Genomic DNA, 23,507 nt, shown 5'->3' with positions numbered 1-23,507 from the left:
AAGAGACTGCATTTAAAACACTTAGTACATTGCCTGTTAGTGATAAAATAAAACCCTGTTAGGAACTTGGGGAGGTGGTGCAGTAAATAAATGGAAGCATTGAGTCAGTCTTTTTTGGACTACTGTGAACTTTGTGATCACATGTTCCATTCAACTGAGCAGTACTCAAGTTTAGTTATAGTGAGGTTAGTAAAACATATAAATAGTCAAATTTTCCAAATAGAAAATTCAACATCTCAGCACAACCTTTTTTTTTAATTTAGTAAATGGGAGACTTTGAAATAATAGTAAAATGGAAGATAATGAAGTCTTTGAAGATAATGATATAGGGTGAGAACATGGGCAAGGTGTGCGTCAGGAACTTAAGTCCTATTATGCAGCCACTAAATTATGTTGACAGATTTTTATAATAGGGAATTGCTTTTTTTTTTAGCATAGGACAGAATACAATCATTATTTTTTTAGAAATGCATAGGAATTTACCAAAATGGGAGGAATTTGGGTGTTTTTTCCTTGTATTCTAGTAAATATTTTAAAAAATATTTATAAATCAAATAAATATCTAAAAATTGTTAATGCATTACCTTTATCATGACTCTAGCCTCTTTCTGGTTATGGTGGATTTATTTATATCCTCACAACTAAAACAACTAGCGGAAAAGATTTCTTTTTAAGTGTCTTGGAAAGATTCTGCTGAACATTTTTAAATGGAGTAATTTTTTCTGTGATCCTTGATTCATCACAGAGAATTACATTTTGAGTTGTTTTGTATTTCTAATACTTAGGTTCAAAGCACTTTAGAAATGTGTTTTATATTTTGAAACATTCATCCTAACCACAGTTTGCTTGCTGTCAAAAAATTAAAGTATACTTTTTCAAATATGTTTATGACCAAATATTATTCAATAGTGTGATTTTAAAAGACATGTAAATTGAATAGGAAAGATGAATTACTTGGTGCACTACATGTGACTATTATAATTATTTACACATGGAAATTAATTGTTTCCATTTTTTCTTGACTTAATAGTCATAAAGCAAATGATTACCATATTTTTGTTCTCTTGATTTAAAGTTAGGTTTTTGAGATCCTAAATGTCATATGTTAAGTTTGCCTGGAATTTTCTCCTGAAAAGTGAGAAGTTAAATGTATTTTCGAAAACTGAAAAGCTACAAATGCTGTCGAAAAGGTTGGTGTGAGGATCTCGTTTTTCTTCTTTCCCAATCTCCTGAAAAGGATACTGCATTCGTTATGAAGAATAGAGATTTTTAAAATATGTTCTGAGGCTTATTGTAAAATTTCTTAGTTTATGTGATTAAATTTGTTTTCTTAAAGGTTTTTTCAGTGTTTAGTAAGATGGAAAGACAGAAAAATATTAGCTAACATGTTGTTACTTGGCATTCAACTAGTTTTAACAGTCATTTTAATAGTATGGTAATAAAGTTTATATTTAAGTCATTTCCCCCATGTCTCAGCTTTCTGTAGCCTCTCACTTTGTATTCTATCAGTAAATTATAATCATTAAGTATATCACTACTATACATTGTTCTATCACACTGACATGTAAAAGTACAGGCATCTAGTAAGAGGGTGTGAAGTAGATTTGAATCTTGAGGGCTGGGTAATCCAGGCAAGTTCAAGCATCCTTAATTTATTTTTATTTTTTAATTGATTTTTAGAGAGAGAGAGGAAAGGAGAGGGAGAGAGAGAAACATCCACTGATAGTAAAACATCAATCGTCTGCCTCCTGCATGCCCCCTACCTGAAATGGATCCGACAACACAGGCATGTACCCTGACCAGGAATCAATTTCAGTGCATGGGATGATGCCCGACCAACTGAGCCACACCAGCCAGGGCTCAAGCAACCTTTGGTCATAGTTTTAACCTTCCATTAGTTAGAGGTAATCTTAGGATATCACTCACCCTTTCATTCCAATTTAAAACACCTCACAAATACCTGACTTTAAAATAAAAGGCATAATGAATGCTTTACAAACTCAGTTTTTCTAATGGAAGCTATTAAATTGACATTTATTTAAAAATTATTTAGCATAACATATTAATTCATTTAACAGGCTACCATTTGGAAATTGATAGAGAAAAAGGAGAAACATATTCTTTGAATAAATTTGTTACTTTTCTAAATCATTTCTCCTGAGCTAAATAGGTAATGTAAATATAAGCAACTAAAATAGTGAAGGGATATTTTCTATGTAAAATGTAAATTAAAATTTTAAAAGAACCTTTATTTCTTGTGACTAGGTGGCAATCTTTATAATACTAAAAACCAAAAGTATCCATATCCTTAACTCTGATGGTATTTTTTTTAAAAAAAAAATGTATACTCAGAAAATGTTCTCTCATTCCAAAAACAGGACTGACAGGTTTTCATGGAGAAACAAGTCACAAAGATTACTTTTAGTGACTGTTTTTTCTAGATTTCCAAGTAAGTTTTAGCTTCTCTGAATCAAGCATCACCAGTTTTGTGATGAGGCATCTGAAATTCTCACAAAATCTTTGCCCATTTAGTCCTCTTTCTCACAGACCTAGGAAAGTTACCTATACATGAAAAACAGCCCAACCCTACAGAATTCCACAGTATTAAAATATTCTAATTTGTACTTATTGTGTCTCAGATATACATTGACATCAAACTAATTAAATAGAGTTAGTACGAGTGTTGGTTCTTGAAAGTGCTGTGTAACAGCTAGGGGACTTTTGGAGAAGAAAAAGTAGGAATTACATGTCAGTGTTTATTATCAGTATGATTAAATATCAGTGACAAAAACATGTAATTTTAGAATGATGAAGTGACTCCAGTAGTATATGAATGTAATAAGATGAATTTAATAGGGATAAATATTATGTATTGTGTTTTAAGTTCTCATGACCCAGGGAAAGCCAAGTGGGCAATGGTGGCTACAGAATTTCCCTTTAAGTTGGGTTTGTTTAGGAGTGTCTGTCTGGTGTTAAGGGCTAAAGGAATTACCTGGAATCTTCAATTATGAAGCAAGCTGTATTAATTAGATTTCACCACCTCAGAGTTTAGTGGTTTAAAACAATAATCATTTCTGGGGTCTCTGTTATTTCCATTGATCCATATGCTGGTTCTTGTGCCAGTACCAGGCTGTTTTGATGCAATAGATTTGTAATATAATTTTTTTAAAATAAATCTTTATTGTTCAAATTATTACAGTTGTTCCCCCTTCCCCCCCCCCATAGCTCCCCTCCACCCAGTTCCCACCCCACCCTCTGCCCTTACCCCCCCACTGTCCTCATCCATAGGTGTACCCTTTTTGTTGCCAGGTTATACACATGGAAAATGTAGCTATTTCCATCCGTGACGTGTCCCTGTGTTTGGCCTCACAGGGACCATCTCAGCCTCACAGGGGCCGTCGCATCCTCACATGGACCATCTCAGACTCGCAGGGACTGTCTCAGTCTCGTGGGGGCCAGCGCAGCCTCTCGGGGCGCTGCATCCCACGTTGGGGGTGAAGGTTCGAGACAGAAGCTCCTCTCACTGTCTCTCCTGTTGCTCCCTTGCTTATCGCCAATGCTGGAAGTTTCTGAGAGCAGTCTGCAGGTGGTGGACATCATACTTTAACTAGTCAACACGAAGTTTGGCATTCTGTCTTTTGTTGGGCGGCTTCTTGCTGGACCAAACCTCCAGGTGTTCTTGCTGGCTGAATTTCTGGTATGCTTGCTTGGATTTCGTTTTCTACTAAGTGCAGAGACTGCTTGTCTGCCATCTCCTGGCGTCCCAGTGAGACTGGATCTGGTAGACCTGTTTGTACATTTGCTGGTACAGCGGTTCCATGTTGCCGGCCCAGCCGGGTCCGGTTCTGGCTTCCCCCGAACCTGATTCTGCCTCTTGAGTGTGTCCCTTATGGATGCGAGGAGTTGAAATCTGCAGTTTGTTGGGTTAAGCTGCAAAAGCACAGTTGGTTCCTTTTGTGCCACTAGCACAGCTTGGGCGGAGATGTAAATTGAGTAGGGCGGGGTCTCAGGGAGTCACCAGGGTGGAGCAAACAGCAGTGGCGTCTCTGCGACTCCTTGCCACTCCGCGACTCCGCGTCCCCGAGTGCCAGCGAGCAGCTCCACGAGAAAGCCGCCCTTGCTTTCCGACCCGCTGTAAGGCCGTCCCACCTCTCCCCGTAAGGGTCTGGGACCTCAGAATCCCGCCCCAACCAAGCTCAGTGAATTCAAGAGTTTGTAACCCCTTTCAATTGAAATAAACCGCGCATCCAGTTGCAGCCCGCCTGGCGCGCATCTCCGCACCTCTGTTCTTGGCGCCTCTGCATATCCTACTCAGTCTCGATGCTGTTCTTTCTTTCCTTCCAATTGTAGAACTTCCACTGGGCCAGCTTTCCCATGGTTCTGAATGATAGCTGTTTTGTCTTATAGTTGGTATTTTCAATGTTGTTGTGGGAGGCAGCACACACAGGTCTGTACCTTACGTCGCCATCTTGGTTCTCCTGTAATATAATTTGATATCTGGTATTGTGATTCCTCTAATTTTGTTATTCTTAAGATTGCTATGGCTATTTAGGGTCTCTTTTGGTTCTATATAAATTTTTGGTATATTTATTCTAGATCTGTGAAGTATGCTCATGGTATTTTAAAAGGGATGTGTTGGAATCTATAGATTGCTGTGGATAATATGGACATTTTATCTTTTTTTTTTTTTTTTTTTTTTTTTTTTTTTTAAATATATTTTATTGATTTTTTACAGAGAGGAAGGGAGAGAGATAGAGAGATAGAGAGTTAGAAACATCGATGAGAGAGAATCATCGACCAGCTGCCTGCTGCACATCTCCTACTGGGGATATGCCCGCAACCCAGGTACATGCCCTTGACCGGAATCGAACCCGGGACCTCTCAGTCCGCAGGCCGAGGCTCTATCCACTGAGCCAAACCGGTTTTGGCAATATGGACATTTTAATGATGTTAATTTTTCCAACCCATGAACATGGTATATACTTCCACCTGTTTTTATCTTCTTGTGTTTCTTTTTTCAGTGTTCTGTAGTTTCCCAAGTACAGGTCTTTTACCTCCTTGGTTAAGTTTATTCCGAGGTATCTTATTTTGTTGTTGTTGCAGTGGTAAATGGAGAGTGTTGGTTTTTAGTTTCTCTGATAGTTCATTATTGGTGTACTAGAGGCCCGGTGCATGAAATTCGTGCACTTTGGGGGGGGGGCGTTCCTCAGCCCGGCCTTTGTCCTTTTGCAGTCAGACATCCTTAGCACTTCTGTGGAAGCGGGAGAGGCTCCCACCACGGCCACTGCGCTCGGCAGCCGTGAGCCCAGCTCAGGGCTTCTGGCTGAGCTGCGCTCCCTGTGTGGGAGCACACTGACCACCAGGGGGCAGCTCCTGCATTAAGCGTCTGCCCCCTGGTGGTCAGTGGGCGTTATAGTGACCGGTTGTTCTGCAGTTTGGTCAATTTGCATATTAGCCTTTTATTATATAGGATAAAAATGCTATTGATTTCGGGATGCTAAATTTGTATTCTGCTACTTTGCTAAATTATTTATTAAATCTAGTAGCTTTTTGGTGGAGTCTTTAGGATTTTATATATACAATATCATGTCATCTGTGAATAATAACAGTTTTACTTCCCGCTTTCCAATTTGAATGCCTTTTATTTTTTCTTTTTGTCTGCTTGCTGTGGCTAGAACTTCCAGCACTATGTAGAATAAGAGTGGTGAAAACAGGCATCCCTGTCTTGTAACTGTTCTTAAGAGAAATGCTTTTAGTTTTTGCCCACTGAGTATGATGTTGGCTGTAGGTTTTTCATATATGACCTTTATTATGTTGAGGTATGTTCCCTCTATTCCCACTTTGCTAAGAGTTTTTATCAAAAATGGGTGCTGGATTTTGTCGGATGGAGAACTGAAGTTTTGTTTGAAAACAGAAACATTTTTTTCCATGAACTGAGGTTTTACTGTACAATGAGGTATCACTTCATACCTGCCAGAATTGCTACCATCAATAAATCAACAAATGACAAGTGCTGGCAAGGATGTGGAGATAAGAGAACCATAGTACACTGCTAGTGGCAATACATACTGATGGAGCTACTGTGCCACACCGACCAGGCATTATGATTCTCTCATCATTGATGTTTCTACCTCTCTCTCCCTCTTTTTCTTTCTTCTTTCTTTTTAAGGTATTTTTTAAAAATTATATGAAGAGTAGCCCTGACCGGTTTGGCTCAGTGGATAGAGCGTTGGCCTGTGGACTGAAAGGTCCTGGGTTCGATTCCGGTCAAGGGCATGTACCTTGGTTGCGGGCACATCCCCAGTAGGGAGTGTGCGGGAGGCAGCTGGTCAATGTTTCTCTCTCATCGATGTTTCTAACTCTCTATCCCTCTCCCTTCCTCTCTGTAAAAAAAATCAATAAAATATAATCTTTTTAAAAAATTATATGAAGAGTAAATTACTATAAATGCAAATATTGTATGTTTTTTACTGTAAATAATCAACAATTTTAAATATAATTATTTGGAATTTTAAATTTGAACATCTATTTGTAGGAGCTCTGCCAGTGCCGACCTGGGGAAGGAAATTGTTCCTGCTGCAAGGAATGTATGCTGTGTCTTGGGACCCTCTGGGATGAGTGCTGTGATTGTGTTGGTAAGTTGACATGAAATAAAGTTTCTTAATATTTCTTATCTGAGAGTCCTGACTGCAAGCAATTTAAAGAACATAAATGTGTAGACTAGGGTGTGAATAAGATATAATAGGTAGCCCTTGCTAGTGTGGTTCAGTTGGTTGCGCATCGTTGTATGCACCAAAAGGTCAGAGCACATGCCCAGGTTGCAGGCTCAATCCCCAATGATGAGGGGCTTGCAGGAGGCAGTCATTCGATGTTTCGCTCTCACATTGATGTTTCTCTCTACCTCTCTCTTCCTCTCTCTCTCAAATCAATAAAAACATTTTTTTAAAAAACGTAATACGTATATAGAACATTATTTTATATTTGCTTTATTAGATGGTATTTACATATAGGGTGGGGCAAAAGTAGGTTTACAGTTGTGAGTACATAAGAGTTTATTCTTGTATTTTATTATATTATTTTCCATATGAACAACTATAAACCTACTTTTGCCTTACCCTGTTTATCTGTATTTTTATAGAAAATGGTTTTAGAGGAAATTAAAAGCTTATTCTTAGGAAGTAGGAATGGAGGAAAAATGGGATTTTTTTTTACTTTTTAATTTTTTTACACTGTTGAATTTTTTATAAGAAGCATGTCTTATAGTTGTAAATAAAAAATAAGTACTTAACATGTTAAAAAATACAGATTATTTTCCTTTATATAAGATTTCACTAAAAGATCCTTCAGAAACTAAAGTCTGTTTTTAAGGTTTTCTGAGGAACAGTCTACATAGTGTATTAAATAAAAAAATAGCAAGTTGCAAAAGTGTGTTTATGGAATACTATCATTTTTAGGTTGGTTGGTTGGTTTGTTTGTTTGTTTGTTTTAGAAAGTGAGGAAGGGATGGAGAGATAGAAACAATGATCGGCTGCCTCCTGTATGCCCCTACTGGGGATCGCGCTCACAGCCCGGGCATGTGCCCTGACAAGGAATCAAACCAGGGACCTCTTGTTCATGGATCAATGCTCAACTACTGAACCACACTGGCCGGGCACCATTTGTGTTTTAGAAAGAAAGCTTAACATAGGCTGTTGCTAGAGAAATACTCATCATCCTCTCTCTGGTCAGTTAATTCTTTTCTGTCCTTAAAACTGAAGTTCAGGTGTCTCCTTGTCTCAGGAACCTTCCTCATTTGACAGAGTTGGATCCTCTGTGCTCTTCAGATTGCTTCTGTTACGTGATGTTGTACGTGCTACTGTAATTGTTATTTTGCATGCCCTTTCTAATAGAATATAAACTTTTTAAGAACAGGGATGGTGTCATATTGACACCAAATTAATCTTGTAAAATTAATGTCTATTTTTATGAAAGTGGGATATATGTACATATTTTAGATATATGCATACAATGCCAAAGTAAGGCTGTGTCATGCTTCTTTTTCCAATCCTTTGATCCTGTGCCAGAGACAACCACTTTCATCTTTTCGATATTGTATTTGTTCTATAATTCTAAATAATATCCTTATGTTGTTTTCGTGATTCTTTGATGTTAGAAACTATTGACTTCTTATTATGGTAGATGATGATTTAACTCTCTTTATCGCTTATCTTTTCAATATAGTTTTATCACTACTTCTAGTTAAATCAGTAATTTAACAACCCATTGAGTAAAATAGTATTACATACTAGTTTGATACATAATGGTGTAAACACTGATTGATTAAATGAATAATCCTAGTATTTGTCTTTTTGTATTGGAGTATACATACTGAGAGATTGCCTTTTCTTTCAGGCTTTGTATTAATGTTTAAAATTTTGACTTTTATTTTTAATTTCCAAGAGCCCTTCTGTGAATGTCCCTTTAGGGGAACATACTGTTCTTGTGTTATATATCTTTCTGGGACTAATAATTACAGAGTTTTGTTGTTGTTAAAGTTTTTCCTTCTACTCTTTGCCCTATTTCCATTTCCTCAAATGTCTGGTGATCCTGGGCCATCTATTCATATGTAAAACTTAGTCCCTTTTTAAAAAAAATTTGCTTCCCGAATTTGGGTGTCATCCTTGCACAGGGGCCATGCTAATCTTCTCTGTATCATTCCAATTTTAGTGTATGTGCTGCCGAAGTGAGCACAGGCTTAGTTACTTAGGGCGTGGAGTCTATCTAGTTTGCCTCATTCTCAGGTGAGTGGAGGATGCGCTGGTTTGTTCACGGAGGAGCCCTCTCCGTCTCACTGTCTATAGATCTTTCCCTTCACGGTTGTGCAGCTTTTTCAGAGAAGGACCAGTGAGTTTCTTGCCTGGGGTGGAACTGGAGTGATTTGGCTGGCTGCAAATGTTCTGGGTTTCTGAGGGGCCATGTCAGCATACTGTCATTTACTCTTCTGTTTCTTTTCATCCTCATCTCCACTCTCTAGTTCAGGGCTTCTTTGGTTTAATTTTTGTAAAGAATAGCCCTCTCATCTCTTGTAGTTGTGGAGAAGGGAGACAGGGTCGTGGAAGCATAACTATTCTCAAATAAGCTTGCCTCTGCAATAATCCCTGATGTCTCCAGCTCCTGAGTCTTCCCAGAAGTCTGTGGCTGCATTTGCCTGGGAGGGAGACTGCTGAACCCGATACATTTCGCTCTTATGTTCTTCCAAGGTGGAGTTGGTGTTTCAGTTTGTTCTTCCTCACTGTTTCGTAGTGAATTCTGAGAGAACCAGGACAGAAGTATCTTTTCCTCTGTGGTTTTAGATTAATCTGGTATTTCTAACAGCTAGTATAGTATCTAGCACATAAAAGATATTCCAGCACATAGAAGTGTTTTATGACTGTTAATAAATGAATTCTTAATGAATTATTCTCCCAAGATGAACAGTTTATTCTATGCATTTGATGGCTATAATTATTTTTTATTATGTCAGGTCAGCTAAAAGAAGCTTTGAATTATTTTACATCAATAAATGTAAGTTAATTTAATATGTACAGTGAAAGCAAAAAAGGAAATAAGCATATTAACCCCTAATATGCATATGTAAGCATTTAATTTAAACATGGATGCCAAACACACAAGTGCATTGCACTTATAGCATTGCTAAAATAACATGTGTATGTGTGTGTGTGTGAGTGTGTTGTGTGTGTGTATTTTAACCATCGCATAGTGGTAACAGTGCCATTCAACTTCTAGGAAAGGAGGTCTGTAATTCTTCTACTGAGTAAGAATAATTACACATGAGGGGTAAATAACTGGAGTGGGTTCCACCACATCTCGCGGAGAGTCACTGCTGGGGCACGGGGGCTCTGCCAGGCGTTGATTTTGATGGGTCCCAGCAACAGGGAGGACAGGATGGAGGAGATGCCTGCTGGGAACAGGACTTCTATAAGGACCAATATGTCTGGAAGGCTGTGGTCCAAGGCCATTTTTGCTGGCTATAAGCGGGGTCTCCGGAACCAGAGGGAGCACACGGCGCTTCTTAAAATTGAAGGTGTTTATGCTCGAGATGAAACAGAATTCTATCTAGGCAAGAGATGTGCTTACGTGTACAAAGCAAAGAACAACACGGTGACTCCTGGTGACAAACCAAACAAAACCAGAGTAATCTGGGGAAAGGTCACTCGTGCTCATGGAAACAGTGGAATGGTTCGTGCTAAATTCCGAAGCAACCTTCCTGCTAAGGCTATTGGACACAGAATCCGTGTAATGTTGTACCCCTCAAGGATTTAAACACTGAAAATAAATAAAATGGATTTGTTTTCTTGTGTTTTGGTCAAAAAAAAAAAAAAAAAAGAATAATTACACATGCTCATATCTCTACAATTTTAGAAGCAACTTGTGTTTTTCTGGGCTAGTTACCATTAAAAAAAATTATTGTCCTTTAAGGATTGAATACCAGTTTTAAATTTTGAGTGAGTTTATAATGTAACTTAATCTTTCATTTTAAATTCAGTTAATCTTTCTATTCTCTAGGATAAAATGTAAATATTTCAGTTTCTTTGTACAGCAGTACTCTTTCCCTTGTAGGCATTTCTCTTCTTTTGATGTCCTTTGCAAGCCTGTGGCCACTCCTCCCTTCTAAGTTGAAACAGTCCCCATACTTTTCATGGGTGGTGCACAGACCTCTGAAAGGCTCTAGAGTAGAGCCTTCCCTTCCTGTTTAACTGTGGGCTTTCAGCTCATATGTTGTCTACCAAGCTTTGTCCTCCAACTGCCTTGTACAAGAAAATTAGTTTCTCTTTTCTGACTTTGTCTTAAGGCAAGAGGAACCACTACAGCTCATTTTCATCCCTGCCATCCAATATATTCCTCAGATCCCATGGATTTTGGAACCTAGATCTCTACCACAGGTTTTTTTTTTTGTTTTTTGTTTGTTTGTTTTGTTTTGGTGTAAAATGGGGACATCTGTAATAATGTAAACAATAAAAATAAAGTTAAAAGACAGAGAAATAGTATCAGAATTCTGTGTACTGAAAGGATTTGAAATGCTTGCCTTTTCAATTGTTGCCATCTGTTTCCTGATTATTTGGCCTCCCTGACTGTCATATGCAGAGCCATTTTCTTTAAAGTTTTTAGTATGATTAGTATTTAAGTTTTGTTGTTGTGTGAAAATGCCACTAAGTAACAAACTATCTCAAGAAGATGATCATGAAAAGAAAGGAGAGCTCCAAAAATAAACTCTCTAGTCAACTAAAGAAAAGCTCTGTAACAGTGATAAACATCAGGATAATGGTCAGATGTTTTATTAACTGATTTAAACTGTGGGTGGTTAGTAATTCTCCATAGAAATTGACCCATTGTACATAATGAATATGGGCAACTAAAGAATTTACAGAAATTTTAAAAGGTGACTCCTCCCTCCAGTAGGATAGCCCCCACGAAAAAATACAGAACTTGAAGAGTGCTTCAGGCAGGCAGTGGAGGGTGCCACAGAAGCTGTTACCTGGCACACATTTACTTCATGCTTATAGGTTTTAATGCAGTGTATTGAGAGTTAAATTAGAATTGTTTTTGACCTAAGTTTATTAAATGCACAAAACTCCAAAACAATTTTTTTTTTAATGCAATGAAATCTGTAATGACCACTGGAGTTTCTTTAAAGTCTCAGCAGATGTTGAGTTAATTCTTCTGTTGAACTAAGTTGTTTGCCTTTTTATCTCTGATTACTAATTTTCATTAATTATAGAATCTGAAAGAATATACCATGCACATTTATATAAACAAATATTCTAAGTATTATTCAACTTATTATCAGAGAAGTGGACACGAAATCAGGCTGCATCATAATCTTGGCTCTAGTCCTAGATTATATAACATTGGACAAATCATTTAATTTAACTGGGCATATTTCCTCCTTTATGAGCATAGGAATCATATTTGATCATTTAATCCATGACTCTGTCACACAACCTGAATCATAAACTTTCAGGCATATTGAAAGATTTTACAAAGAGCACGCACACAACCTTGTTATCCTCGGTTCTGGCATATTCCTTCAACTAAAATGTAGAAAAGACATGAGATGGTTTTTCCTTCTAAGTTTATAAAATATAGGAATTTATAAATTTCATCTAACTTTTCAAACTTTTAATCTAGGAAAGAAGAAAAACTCCACTTTGACCTAATAGATGCTAAGCAAGAATGAAACATAATTTAGTCTTTAAAAGTATAATACTGCCTGGACTATGGGTCTCGGTTGGGCATTGGTTCCCAGTACGATTCCTGGTCAGGGTACATGCCAGGGTTGCAGGCTTGATCAGTGGTGGGGGGTGCAGGAGACCGCTGATAGATGTTTTGCACTCAGTTCGATGTTTCTCTGTCTCTCCCCTTAATTAAAAATCTTTTTTAAAAAATACAGTATTCACAAAAGGAAGTCCAGAGAACTCTGTTCAGTGTTATTGCTACTATAAACAACCTACCCCAAAACATAGTGGTTTACAGTAATAATAATTTAATTAGCTCTCAAACCTGCATTTTGGCCATGGTTCTTTGGGGTAGCTCTTTTCTACTCCACATAGTGTCAGTTGGGACAGCTAGAAAGCTAGGTTTGGTTAAACAGCTCTCTCTTCTATAGCAAGATTCCTTTAAGAAGTTTCTATGGTCACCATTTCTTATTTTTTTCTGCCATTTTCTCTTTTTAAAAATACTTTTTAAAAGACGTCATTTTGAGATAATTTCAAATGTAGAGAAAATTTGCCAGAAGGGTAAAAAGACTCACTCACCTCTCACCCTGATTCCCCAGTTATTAACATTAATGAATTTGCTCCATTACTTAGTACCCCTGACTCTCTCCCTTTCCCTGCACGCGCGCGCGCGCACACACACACACACACATTTATGGGCACACACCCCCATGACCATTCATCTCTTTTGAACATTTGGAAAGCAGGCTTGACCGATGATGTCCCATCATTACTCAATAATCCAGTCTGTATTTTCCAACAACAAGGACATTGTCCTACATAACTAGCATATAATCCTCCCAATCACAAACCCCATATATATTTTGCCAACCATTTCAACAGTATCTCTTGTTCCTTTCTGGTCCAGGATCTTTTCCATTTAGTTGTCTATCTCTTCAGACTCATTCAACTGAAGCATTCTCTCAGTCTTTCCCTTGATGGTTTAATGACTACAGACTTTATGTTACGTAGGATGATCCTCAGTTTTGATCCACCTAATGTTGACTGATGATCATACTTAAGTCACACATTCTTGGCAACACTATCACTGAAATGAAGATATGCAGGACATTAAGGGACACACAACATCAAACTGTCCCATAACTGGCGATGCTAACCTTCATCTCCTGGTTACACTGGTGTCTGCCAGATTTTTCCACATTAATTAACCCCTTTGTAATCGATTAGTGTTGTGTAGAGTTATCCAAGAATACATCAATATGTTCCTCATCAAACCTCCACCCACTAGTCTTACCACCCATTGACAACTTCCATCTGAATCATACACTTCTATGATGGTTGCCAAATGATGATTTTCTGTTTCAGCGGTTCTCAACCTGTGGGTCGCGACTCCTTTCGGGGTCAAACGACCCTTTCACAGGGGTCGCCTAAGACCATCGGAAAACACATATATAATTACATATTGTTTTTGTGATTAATCACTATGCTTTCATTATGTTCAATTTGTAACAATGAAATTGGGGGTCACCACAACATGAGGAACTGTATTAAAGGGTCTCGGCATTAGGAAGGTTGAGAACCACTGTTCTATTTCCTTCATTCCTTCCACATTTATCAGTTGGCACTCAAGTAAAAGGAAGAGCTTTCCATTCTCCTCCATGTCCTCATTCATTTAGTTATAATATAAGGACTCATCAATTTCTATTTTATTCACAGAGTGGTAATCCATTTCTGTCATTACTTATTTTAGTGGTAAATTATTGATTTGGCCAGTGGGGGAGCCCCTTCTGGTTGCCTCCTGTGCTTTTAACATGTCCCACCCTTCTTTACTTTCTGGCATGCAAAGGGTCCTTTTGTACTTTCCAGGATCCATCCCTAGAATCATTCTTTTCTCCAAGGACTTCTGGTTCCTCTTAGTGGAGGATGGGTACTTAGAAAACAAGTATGGGCACTCAGTGTGCTTGATGCTCCTGATGTGTCATCTCTTCAAGTCCCTCTCAACAGCAACAAAAGCTAGAAAAATATGTATAATGCTAGACTTCACATAATTTTAATATGTTGGAACTTTGATTGCAGGGCAATAACTAACAAGAGTTCAAGACATTACAATTAGTGAAAAGAGTAAACTTATTCTCTTTGCCCCTCCCACCCCCAGGTATGTGTAATCCTCGAAATTATAGCGACACACCTCCCACTTCAAAGAGCACAGTGGAGGAGCTTCATGAGCCAATCCCTTCTCTCTTCCGGGCACTCACCGAAGGAGACACTCAGCTGAACTGGAACATCGTTTCCTTCCCTGTTGCTGAAGAACTTTCACATCATGAGAATCTGGTTTCATTTTTAGAGACTGTAAACCAGCCACACCACCAAAATGTGTCTGTTCCCAGCAATAATGTTCACGCACCTTATTCCAGTGACAAAGGTAATTATTGCCAACAGTTGACTTTTTCTATCCTGCCTCCTCACTTTCTGTGTGGTCTGTGAAGCCTATATTAAGGTTATCTTTTTAAAGTAGCTTTTTGGTTTTGAATTTGTGTACTCTTAAGTAAACTCTGGATTTTAACAACCACAAATCCCTGAGTAGATAAGGAGGCATGTCAAGCATATTGTCACAAGTCCTTCATACACGCAGTGATAGAGGCTATAGTAGGTGATAGATACATGGTCCTAATTTTGATATTTGTTTTAGATTTTAATTATTCTTTTCATAAGATAGTAACAGAGATGCTTACTACAGTATTGCTAACCATCAGATAGCATTCAAACTGTCCTTAGAAATCAGGTTTTCATGATAGCCTTGGTACCACAAACGATGCCGGGTTATCAGCTAAATTTCCTTGTAAGCAAGACGTTATTACAGACATCTAATTTCCAGGTATAAATTAACCACATCCAGTTCTCCGTGAGTAATATTGGTCAGAAGGGAAACTAAAGGAAAGAATGACATATACAACTTTGAGAAACATATTAAAGAACATTTGTTAGGATAGGTCATACGTTTATTTTGGAATGAAAAAGGCACGTAACTTTTAAAGTCTATGATATTTAAATTGTGGAAGAATAAGGCAATTATGAGAATTGCAGTCATTTTTCAAACTGTGAGGTGAATTATGCATAAGCAGTATAATTTGTGTGTGCTGTGTGTGTCTGTGTGTGTGTGTGCACGTGTGCGCGCGCGCGTGTGCACATGCCTTCCATTTCAATCCTACCTGTCTAAAATAGTATGAACTTTGGCCATTGATAGTAAAGGCAAAACAGCAGTTGTTAATCATACACAAAGTAAGAATTCTTATTTCCTTTTAAGTTGAAGTACTCCATAAGACAAATTCTTATGGAAGATATCATAAATGAATGGAATGTGTCTTGCTACCATTTTCCCCATGATAATGTAAATAATCAACATAATAGATATTAAATAATAATTCATAAAATTTTCTCAAAGGTTATTTAAATTCATGAAATAATAATCAGGAAGGTTATTATCCTTCAAGACAGAGCTATGACACCTCCGCTGTGACACCTTCCCTAGATGCCCCTCCCCCCAGGTAGAGTGAGCCACTTCCTACTCCTCCCACATTTACAGTTTGATTTGTCATCAGTTAACTCATAGGTCTAACATTTTCTATTTAGTTTCTTGAATTCTCTGATTACTCTTTGATTCCCTAATAGCTATTTCCTAGTAGATATTCAATAAATACTAGCAGAATAAATAACAAAGTGAGTTTGGTAGGCACCAATCACTTGGAGATTTAAATGCTCCCCCATCCGACCGGCTCACTGGTGACCCCTGTAGTTTGCCTGGTGTAGTGCTCTGCCAGTCTCCTCATTTTCCCTCTTTAACCAGATCCCATCTTCTGGAGCCAGTAGTGGTTCTACTATCTTCTGATGCGAGCTATCCACTGCAGTCGGACTTGCCTCCACTCCATCCCTCTGCACACTACACTCATCTCCTTGTGACTTTCCTTATTTTGTTACATGGTAGCTTTGCTTTTAATTCTTCCTAATACAAGTCCAGTTTTGGGCCATTAAGCCTTCCCTTATTATTCAGACCCCTGGTGATTTATCAGTTCTATAAATGGCTCTTTAAAATAACTTAGCCTTTAGTCATATACTTTCTATTAATGGTTTGTATTGTCCGTTATTTATTTCAGATAAATAAATCCTCCTACCTAGGTAGTTATTTTGGGGTTTACCACCAGGAGAACTTAAATTGAAACAATCAAAAGTGGTTGCTTGGAAAGCAGGACTAGAAATTGTTAATAGTAAGAAAAGTATTTTCTCTTTTTTTTGAATCTGCAGTTCAACTTTTTATTTTAATAAAATCAGAATATGCACAACACGTACAATGCTAGCATCTAAAATAATACAATAAGCAATTACTAAATCTACAGTGACTTGAGGTTCAATCCTTATATTCAGCAAGTTTAAATCCATTTTTACATTTTTGAAACCTTATAACTGAAAATATTGCTTACTGATAGAACTTACTCAAATGCTATTGCTGGTTGTACAAGTCCCTGATTATGCCAGTACAGCAAAGACAACCACATGTTTGAGGACTGCGGTGTTCCAGACATTTCCTGGTGGAAAATACACACAACCAAACAAAACTCGCACAACAAACATCTGAGAATCTGGACACTACATATCAGTGTTTTGAAGTATTTCATTAATATCTTAAGACAAGTGTATCAAACCTTGGAATGATTTAATTTCAAGTCAGTTTAGCTTTTACTAACATCAGAAAGTTAAGACTACACTGCCAATGCCCAGTCTGCTTAGTATGACTTAAGAGTTTAATAGCTAATGCTGAATTGTACCAAGCATTGCTAGTCATTCATCATCATTTGAATTACTTAAGTTTGTTTTATTTTATTATAAATTCTCTGTATAACTTTAGAATAGTATTCTTCAAACCTCTTTTAGCTGTAAAATTCTCTCATAGGAATTTTCATCAGAAATGTCCAGTTTAAAAGGCACATGTTGTTAAGCCCAGTAATCTAACTTTCAGATCAAAGTCTGAAACCTAACGAAGTGACTAAGTAAGCCCTTTGCGTTCTTCAGCTGGGGTGGGAGACTCTGGCTTCCTTCTCCATGTAGTTAACAAATGAGATCTTTTTTCCTATACTTCATCTGTTGTTCTGTGCAGACTAGCAGTAAGAGAACTAAGATAAAATAACTGTTAATAACATCCAGCTAAGTACTAAAGCATTTTATTATTTCTTGCTCTGAAATCTTAATTTTTATTTTTCAGAACACATGTGTACTGTGGTTTATTTTGATGACTGCATGTCCATACATCAATGTAAAATATCCTGTGAGTCCATGGGGGCATCCAAATATCGCTGGTTCCATAACGCCTGCTGCGAGTGTATTGGTCCAGAATGTATTGACTATGGTAGTAAAACTGTCAAATGTATGAACTGCATGTTTTAAAGAAAGCAAAGAAATGGAAACCAAAACAATTGAATCAAAAAGAAAGGTACGAAAAGCTATTCACTGATGTCTGCTGGTTGCATCAGAATGCCAGCAGGTTAAGAAGATGTGAAGAATTTGGACTGAGTTGCTTTTAAAGTATGTCAAATTCAGCAATGTTTTAAATTGTGGTAACTGCTCATATTGATTTTACTGTCCACCAGCAATAAGCCCTTTCTCCTGTTTGTTTCCCATTAGAATACTGGGGATCCTAATGGGAAAAAACGTAAAAATACATGTCAACTTTGGTCACATGAGAAGCAATTGCACAGAGAATACTTGAAAGAGCTGAGGTTTCTAACAGAAAGCCTGATGTCATTTTCTTCTAACATGCCAAAAACCTTTTGTGTTGGAAGTGTTAGAGCATGTTAGCATAAGTTATGATTTCTTCATGTACTACTAGGACACTGAGTTTTTATAGTTGTATGCCATTCTTTACTGTGCCTTGCTTATCTGTTCTATAAATAGTGTAGCTACTTGATGCATTACCCTGAGAATTCATTAAAATCGCCATAAAAAGCTTAATTTCAAACCTTTTTATGTTGGTTTTAAAATTTAAAATTCTTACATAGTGGAATCCATCCTATAATACACATACTTTAGGGAAGGTTTCTCCTTCTCTTCCATTCCCCTGCTCAAAGTGCTGATGTAGGTAGTAATGAAGAATATTTATCAAGAATTTCAGGACACACCCAGGAAACCGCAGTAAATATACTGCTAGAATAAATCGTTAGGAAGTTCAAGCATTTCTCTCCCTTAAGGTACCAGCTTAAAGAGCACTAAAATTGGGAAATGACTGCCAGGTCAGACTACGAGAAGAGCAGCAAAGAAACAATTTGTCCCTTATACAGAAGGCGAAGTTGGAAGATGAAGCTGTGCTCAGGCAAAGCCTGAGCCCACTCGGCCTCAGCACACACAGCCACATTCTGCTATGGATGAGTGATCGGAGGGGCTAGAGAAGAGAACTCACGGGTATGAATTGGGAAGGTCGAAAATACTGGGGATTCTAACAGGAAACAAACTATAAAACTATTTACATTAATTATTTTGTTACTTTGTAATCTTTTTTTAGGTTTATATCTAGATCAAATGTCCTTATTAAACAAATATCATACAGTAGGAGGTTAAGATTTTGAAACAAAAAAATCTTTGTTCAAGATAATATTAACTTCAAATACACTACAGAACATTTTGTCAGCTTTTTATATAATGCTTCAATAAAGATAAGCTTAGCTACTATGTGCCCTTGTAATCTTCAAGCATCTAGAACATATTTATATTACAGAGACTCTTAACTTTACAAAGTTATTAATTTCTCAAATAGGACACATTTGAATTACACATAACTTTTTAGGAATACCTTTGTATGTCTAAATATTTTACTACATAAAAATAGATGATGCTGTTAGACACTGTATTTGTATTCATTATCTGAACAGTAGTTAGTTATAAGATCATATGTAATACTATGAACTATCCTCATAAAGTTGGAAGCCTTAATATCTTTTCTGCTCTTTCAGATAACTCTAATGAATACTCACGGTACTTTAGCTTTTTTAAAAGGTTGAAATTTAGATAATGAATTTAATAGGAAGACATTGGGGCTATCCTTTTCTTACTTGTACCTAGAATGCCTCTGTTTAAAGTGCCTTGAAAACATTTTAGCTCCCTTTCTTCATTAATACCAAAAAAGGTGAAGGTTTTCTTGGACTTAAGAAAATTTTAAAGGAATCTGTAGCCTGTTGATTCATTCAACTTTGCAGTTTTTCAAAGTAATTTTATATTTATCTGTGAATAGAGGAATACTTCTGAATTTATTAACAACATGCTTAATGTTTTTTTAAATACAGTAACAAACTTTTTTAAACATACATTTATCATCTTTTTTAGGTCTTCATCATTAAATTTTTAAATGTACTTTATCTTTTTCCCCTTACATTGGGAAGATAATTTCTTGACCCATATTATGTTTTAACTGATTTTTCATATTCTTTCTCCCAATAGACATTATCCCTAAATGTAATGCTTAATTTTTCTGGATTATGAAGGTGTTGAAACACAGAGTTCACCTGAAATATTCCATTTCAGGTTTTGAATAACAATATTTTTTTCAAATTAAAAGTATAACATTTGGGAAGCAAGTAGCACCACTAAAATGTAGACCTTCTATTACCATTCTAAGCACAATTCACTACCATACAGAGGCCCTGGTAAAAAAATTTTTTTCTTTTAAATGAAAAATTAGGTTGTTACCTTTTTTATGACTAGATTAAAAAACACTAAATTTTAAATCAGTAGGCATTATAAAAGCCATATATAAAAGGTTCTTTCCTATAGTAAAACATGTCCTTGCTAGCAGGTTTTTCTGCCCCATCTTCTCCTAATAACATCTAATTATTACTGAAATTATAGTGGCACCAAATCAAATGGTAATTCAAATAAAGTAAGTCTTTGTTTACATAGAATGCTGTAAAGGAGAGGCCTTCATTTAGAAATATGATTTCGGAAGTTTCAGAAAACAAAAATTTATGAGATGTTAGGCTATTTGAACAATTATTTATAAATCACAGTAGCATTAAAATGGAGAATAGAAATGAAACTTCTGAAAAATGAGGTAAACATATAAATAAGCCACATATTTAAAGTTTGTTTTTATTAATGCTTCTTTGAATATTTTTAAATATTCTGCATTCCCATGACCCTCTGTTTGTTGTATTTTACATGATCTACAACATACAAAATTATGTACTTTTTCCTTTGGTTGTCCCTATGAACAAAAAAGTATTTTAATAAAAAATTGAAATGAGTGTGTATATTTTGTAAACTTCAGCATAGAACATCAAAATAAGTTTGAGGTTTCTGTCTAGTGAAGTTATTGTTTAAGGTATCAGCCGAAGCATGTCCCCTTCTCTGGATGTCCCTACAGACTCTGTTGGAACAAAGGATCTGTAGCAGTTTGCTCTCTGCTTTTCAAAAATATGCTTTATTCCAACATGGCGCAACCTTTGAAATGAAATAATCAACTGTTCTCCTTGCTCCGAAGGTCTTGTGATGCCAACTAGCCTCACAATTATCTGATGGTTGGAAGTAGTTACAGAAAGATCACAGTAGGAAAATAGCTCCCAGCTCTCCTGTAGTCGTCCTCTCAGGGCGATATTAGAATTGGCCATTTCACAGAATCCACATTTTTGACAGCCTAATGGGTAGGGGACCTAGGGACCAGAAAATTCAAGGAGACAAGATTACCAGCCTGAGTGACTTAAGGGTATGACAGATCTGATGATTTTGGGGGTGTAGAATTAGTTTCAAGAAAGATAGTACATTTGGTCAGGAAAGCTGTCTTTTCACTGAAGGTGTCCCCATGGCAGTTTGTCTGTGGAGCCGAGAGGCAGAGGGTCAGCCTGGAGATGCAGAGTTGAGAGGGAATATCTCCAAGCTTGAAAAGTCAGCAGGACCTGACAGGGCCAGGCAGGTGCACTGGCCTGGCCACACCTGGCATGTTTTGAGTTTCTAAGCTGCCAGACACGCCCTTAGCTGTGAGTGTTAGGAGTGATGACTCAGACGTTTAGATTTTTCCTAACCAATAAAAAAAAAAATAAATTAATCTCATTTATTTTACTTTGAACTCTGTGCTGGAAGGATGGAGTCAGCAATAATTCTAAGGTCTTTTGAAATGAGAACTCTCAGTGCAGAAGCAAAGAGAAAAGATTCCTGCCCTCCCACACTGGCACTGTGACTCAGAGTGCAGCCTGGGAAAGTGCAGAGCCCCCACCCGTCACTGGGACAGAAATCCCCTCACTTGACTGAAGGTAGCCACTGAAGTTAGACCCAGTCACCACTGAAATGTCCTTAGGGCAGAAGCTGTGTTTCCGACCCTCCTCACCCCTGTACTCGACGCTGCAGCAGAGAGATGGGTCTCAAATATGGGAGCAGCAGTTAGTGCCCCAGCCCAGTTTCAGTTTGAGCAAATAGCAAGGCCTTTTTGCTCCTTTACCTCAGAGGGTTTGAGTTACCCAGTAGGAAGTAGAAGCAGCACAGACAACCTGCCTTTTGGTGTATTTTTAAATATATTTTTATTGATTTCAGAGAGAAAGAAACATCAATGATGAGAGAGAATCAATTGGCTACCTCCCACATGCCCCCCACTGGAGGCATGTACCGTGACCTGGTTCATAGGTGGAGGCTCAGCCACTGAGCCATGCCTTTTGTTTTCCAGAAGCCTTGCCCACTCTAAGGGATTTGGCTGGGGCAGGGAGAATGCAAGTGACTTTGGGGCCCTGAGAGAGAAAACTGGAAGTAGTGTGGGTCTCCCAGACCCTGCAGCCTCAGCCTGCCCTAGAAGAGGCTAAAGTTCTAAGACTTGCCCAGCAGCTCACGAGGAGGCCTGGGTCCTGAGCCTACAGTTGCCTTTTTCTAGAGGTTTCAACCTGTGAATATTAGCAGCTCAGCTCAGCCCTCACTGTCGAGGGCCCCCCAAACTCTAGGATTATGTGAGACCCCAGCGAGATAGATGACAGATCCTCTCTCATGACAGACGTTGGGTGAGATTGTGCTCAGAGCCAGTTCTTAAGTTAAAGAAAATGATGAAGTGTGAAATATTGCACCCTTGAGTTTGCAGAAAGGCAGCTCTATTCCCTGCCACATCATCTCACACCACCTTCTCTCTTGTTCTCTCCATCCCCTTGCTTCTGGCTGTGCCCTCTGCAGCACACCAAGTTCATTCCACCCTTGGGTTTTGCATGAGTTGTTACCTCTGCTCTGTATGCTTTTTATGCAGATTTTGGTTTCTTGTTCTAATTCAGGTCTCAGCTCAAATATGTCCACCACCATTTCTAAAGTAGCTGCCCCCCCCAAAAAAAATTAATAAATATTAAAGTAGCAGCCCCTTCCTTCATCACTCCAATCCTTTTACCCTGTTTTATTTTTTTTTTATTTTTATTTTTTTCTGTTTTATTTTTTTAACAGCAAGTAACTCTCCAAAAGTATTTTTCAGCCCAGTTGGTGTGGGTGAGTGGTTAAGCATCAACCTATACTGCAGGAAGCGGGTCATGGTTCAGTTCCGGGTCAGGGCACATGCCCATAATTGCAGGCTGTCCCCGGAGAGGGTTATGCAAGAGACAGCTGATTAATGATTCTCTCTCATCATTGATGTTTCTGTCTCTCCCTCTCTCTTCCTTTCTGAAACCTTAGACACAGTTCCCCAGCACCCTAAAACGGCAGGCACAAACTGTTTTATGGATGAATGAGTGATAGCACATCCTAGCACACTTCTGCAACTCCTCAGCAGGCCTCTTCGGGCCCACCCCGCCAGGCCTGCCTGAGACCTCTTCATTTCACAGTCCAATTGCAGTCGCACTGAGCTGCATAGGTCCTCCTGTAGATGCTGTTTCACCAGCCTGGGACACTTTTCCCTCTGCGCCCTCACCTTACCACTTTCACTGACTCACTCATAAAGGTCTCAAATCATTATTCTGGTCCTCTAAATCATTCCAAGGTTGAAAAACAGGTTCCTATTGAGCAAGCCAGTTAACTCATTTCTTATGACTGATTGAAAATGGATGGAGGCCAGATTAGAGGACAAGACTTGAGCCAAGATTTAGCCAGACATGTCCCCCAAAACAAGGCCTAAAGGAGGGCCTGCCCCTGGAGGAGTAGGACAAAATATATGTCCTTTATGGACAACTGACTAACAAGAGGAAGAGCATGCCCATTTTTCTTCCCAAATTTATCAAGTTATTCGTCTGCCCCCCACCCCAGGGGTGGGAAGTGGGGGCTGTGGCAATAAATATAGAGAGCAGAGAAAAGCCCAGTGGGACA

At 38.0% G+C, this 23,507-nt stretch overlaps 2 protein-coding genes and 1 non-coding gene across 4 annotated transcripts in view; 2 read left to right on the top strand and 1 right to left on the bottom strand.

The window, feature by feature from the left end:
- TWSG1 (twisted gastrulation BMP signaling modulator 1) overlaps positions 1 to 20,497 on the top strand; it is a 33,300-nt gene extending 12,803 nt beyond the window's left edge. For both annotated transcript variants that reach the window (XM_036321867.1, XM_036321866.1), the window contains 3 exons: positions 6,536 to 6,635; positions 14,371 to 14,637; positions 17,470 to 20,497. In XM_036321867.1, coding sequence (XP_036177760.1) covers positions 6,536 to 6,635; positions 14,371 to 14,637; positions 17,470 to 17,651 — 549 coding nt within the window. In that variant the 3' untranslated portion in view covers positions 17,652 to 20,497. The remainder of the gene's footprint in view (positions 1 to 6,535; positions 6,636 to 14,370; positions 14,638 to 17,469) is intronic.
- On the bottom strand, positions 8,624 to 8,730 carry LOC118663949. The gene has a single exon (XR_004970230.1). It is a non-coding gene; the product is annotated as a U6 spliceosomal RNA (small nuclear RNA).
- On the top strand, positions 9,910 to 10,339 carry LOC118662880 (60S ribosomal protein L35a-like). The gene has a single exon (XM_036321868.1). The coding sequence runs from the start codon at positions 9,925 to 9,927 to the stop codon at positions 10,300 to 10,302; it is 378 nt and encodes a 125-aa protein (XP_036177761.1). The 5' UTR covers positions 9,910 to 9,924; the 3' UTR covers positions 10,303 to 10,339.
- Positions 20,498 to 23,507: the final 3,010 nt, after the last annotated feature.

Source organism: Myotis myotis, unplaced genomic scaffold (genome assembly GCF_014108235.1).
Source record: "Myotis myotis isolate mMyoMyo1 unplaced genomic scaffold, mMyoMyo1.p scaffold_m19_p_9, whole genome shotgun sequence".
NCBI lineage: Eukaryota > Metazoa > Chordata > Mammalia > Chiroptera > Vespertilionidae > Myotis > Myotis myotis.
The sequence above is the reverse complement of the archived record's forward strand: the minus strand, read 5'-3'. Positions and strand labels throughout refer to the sequence as shown.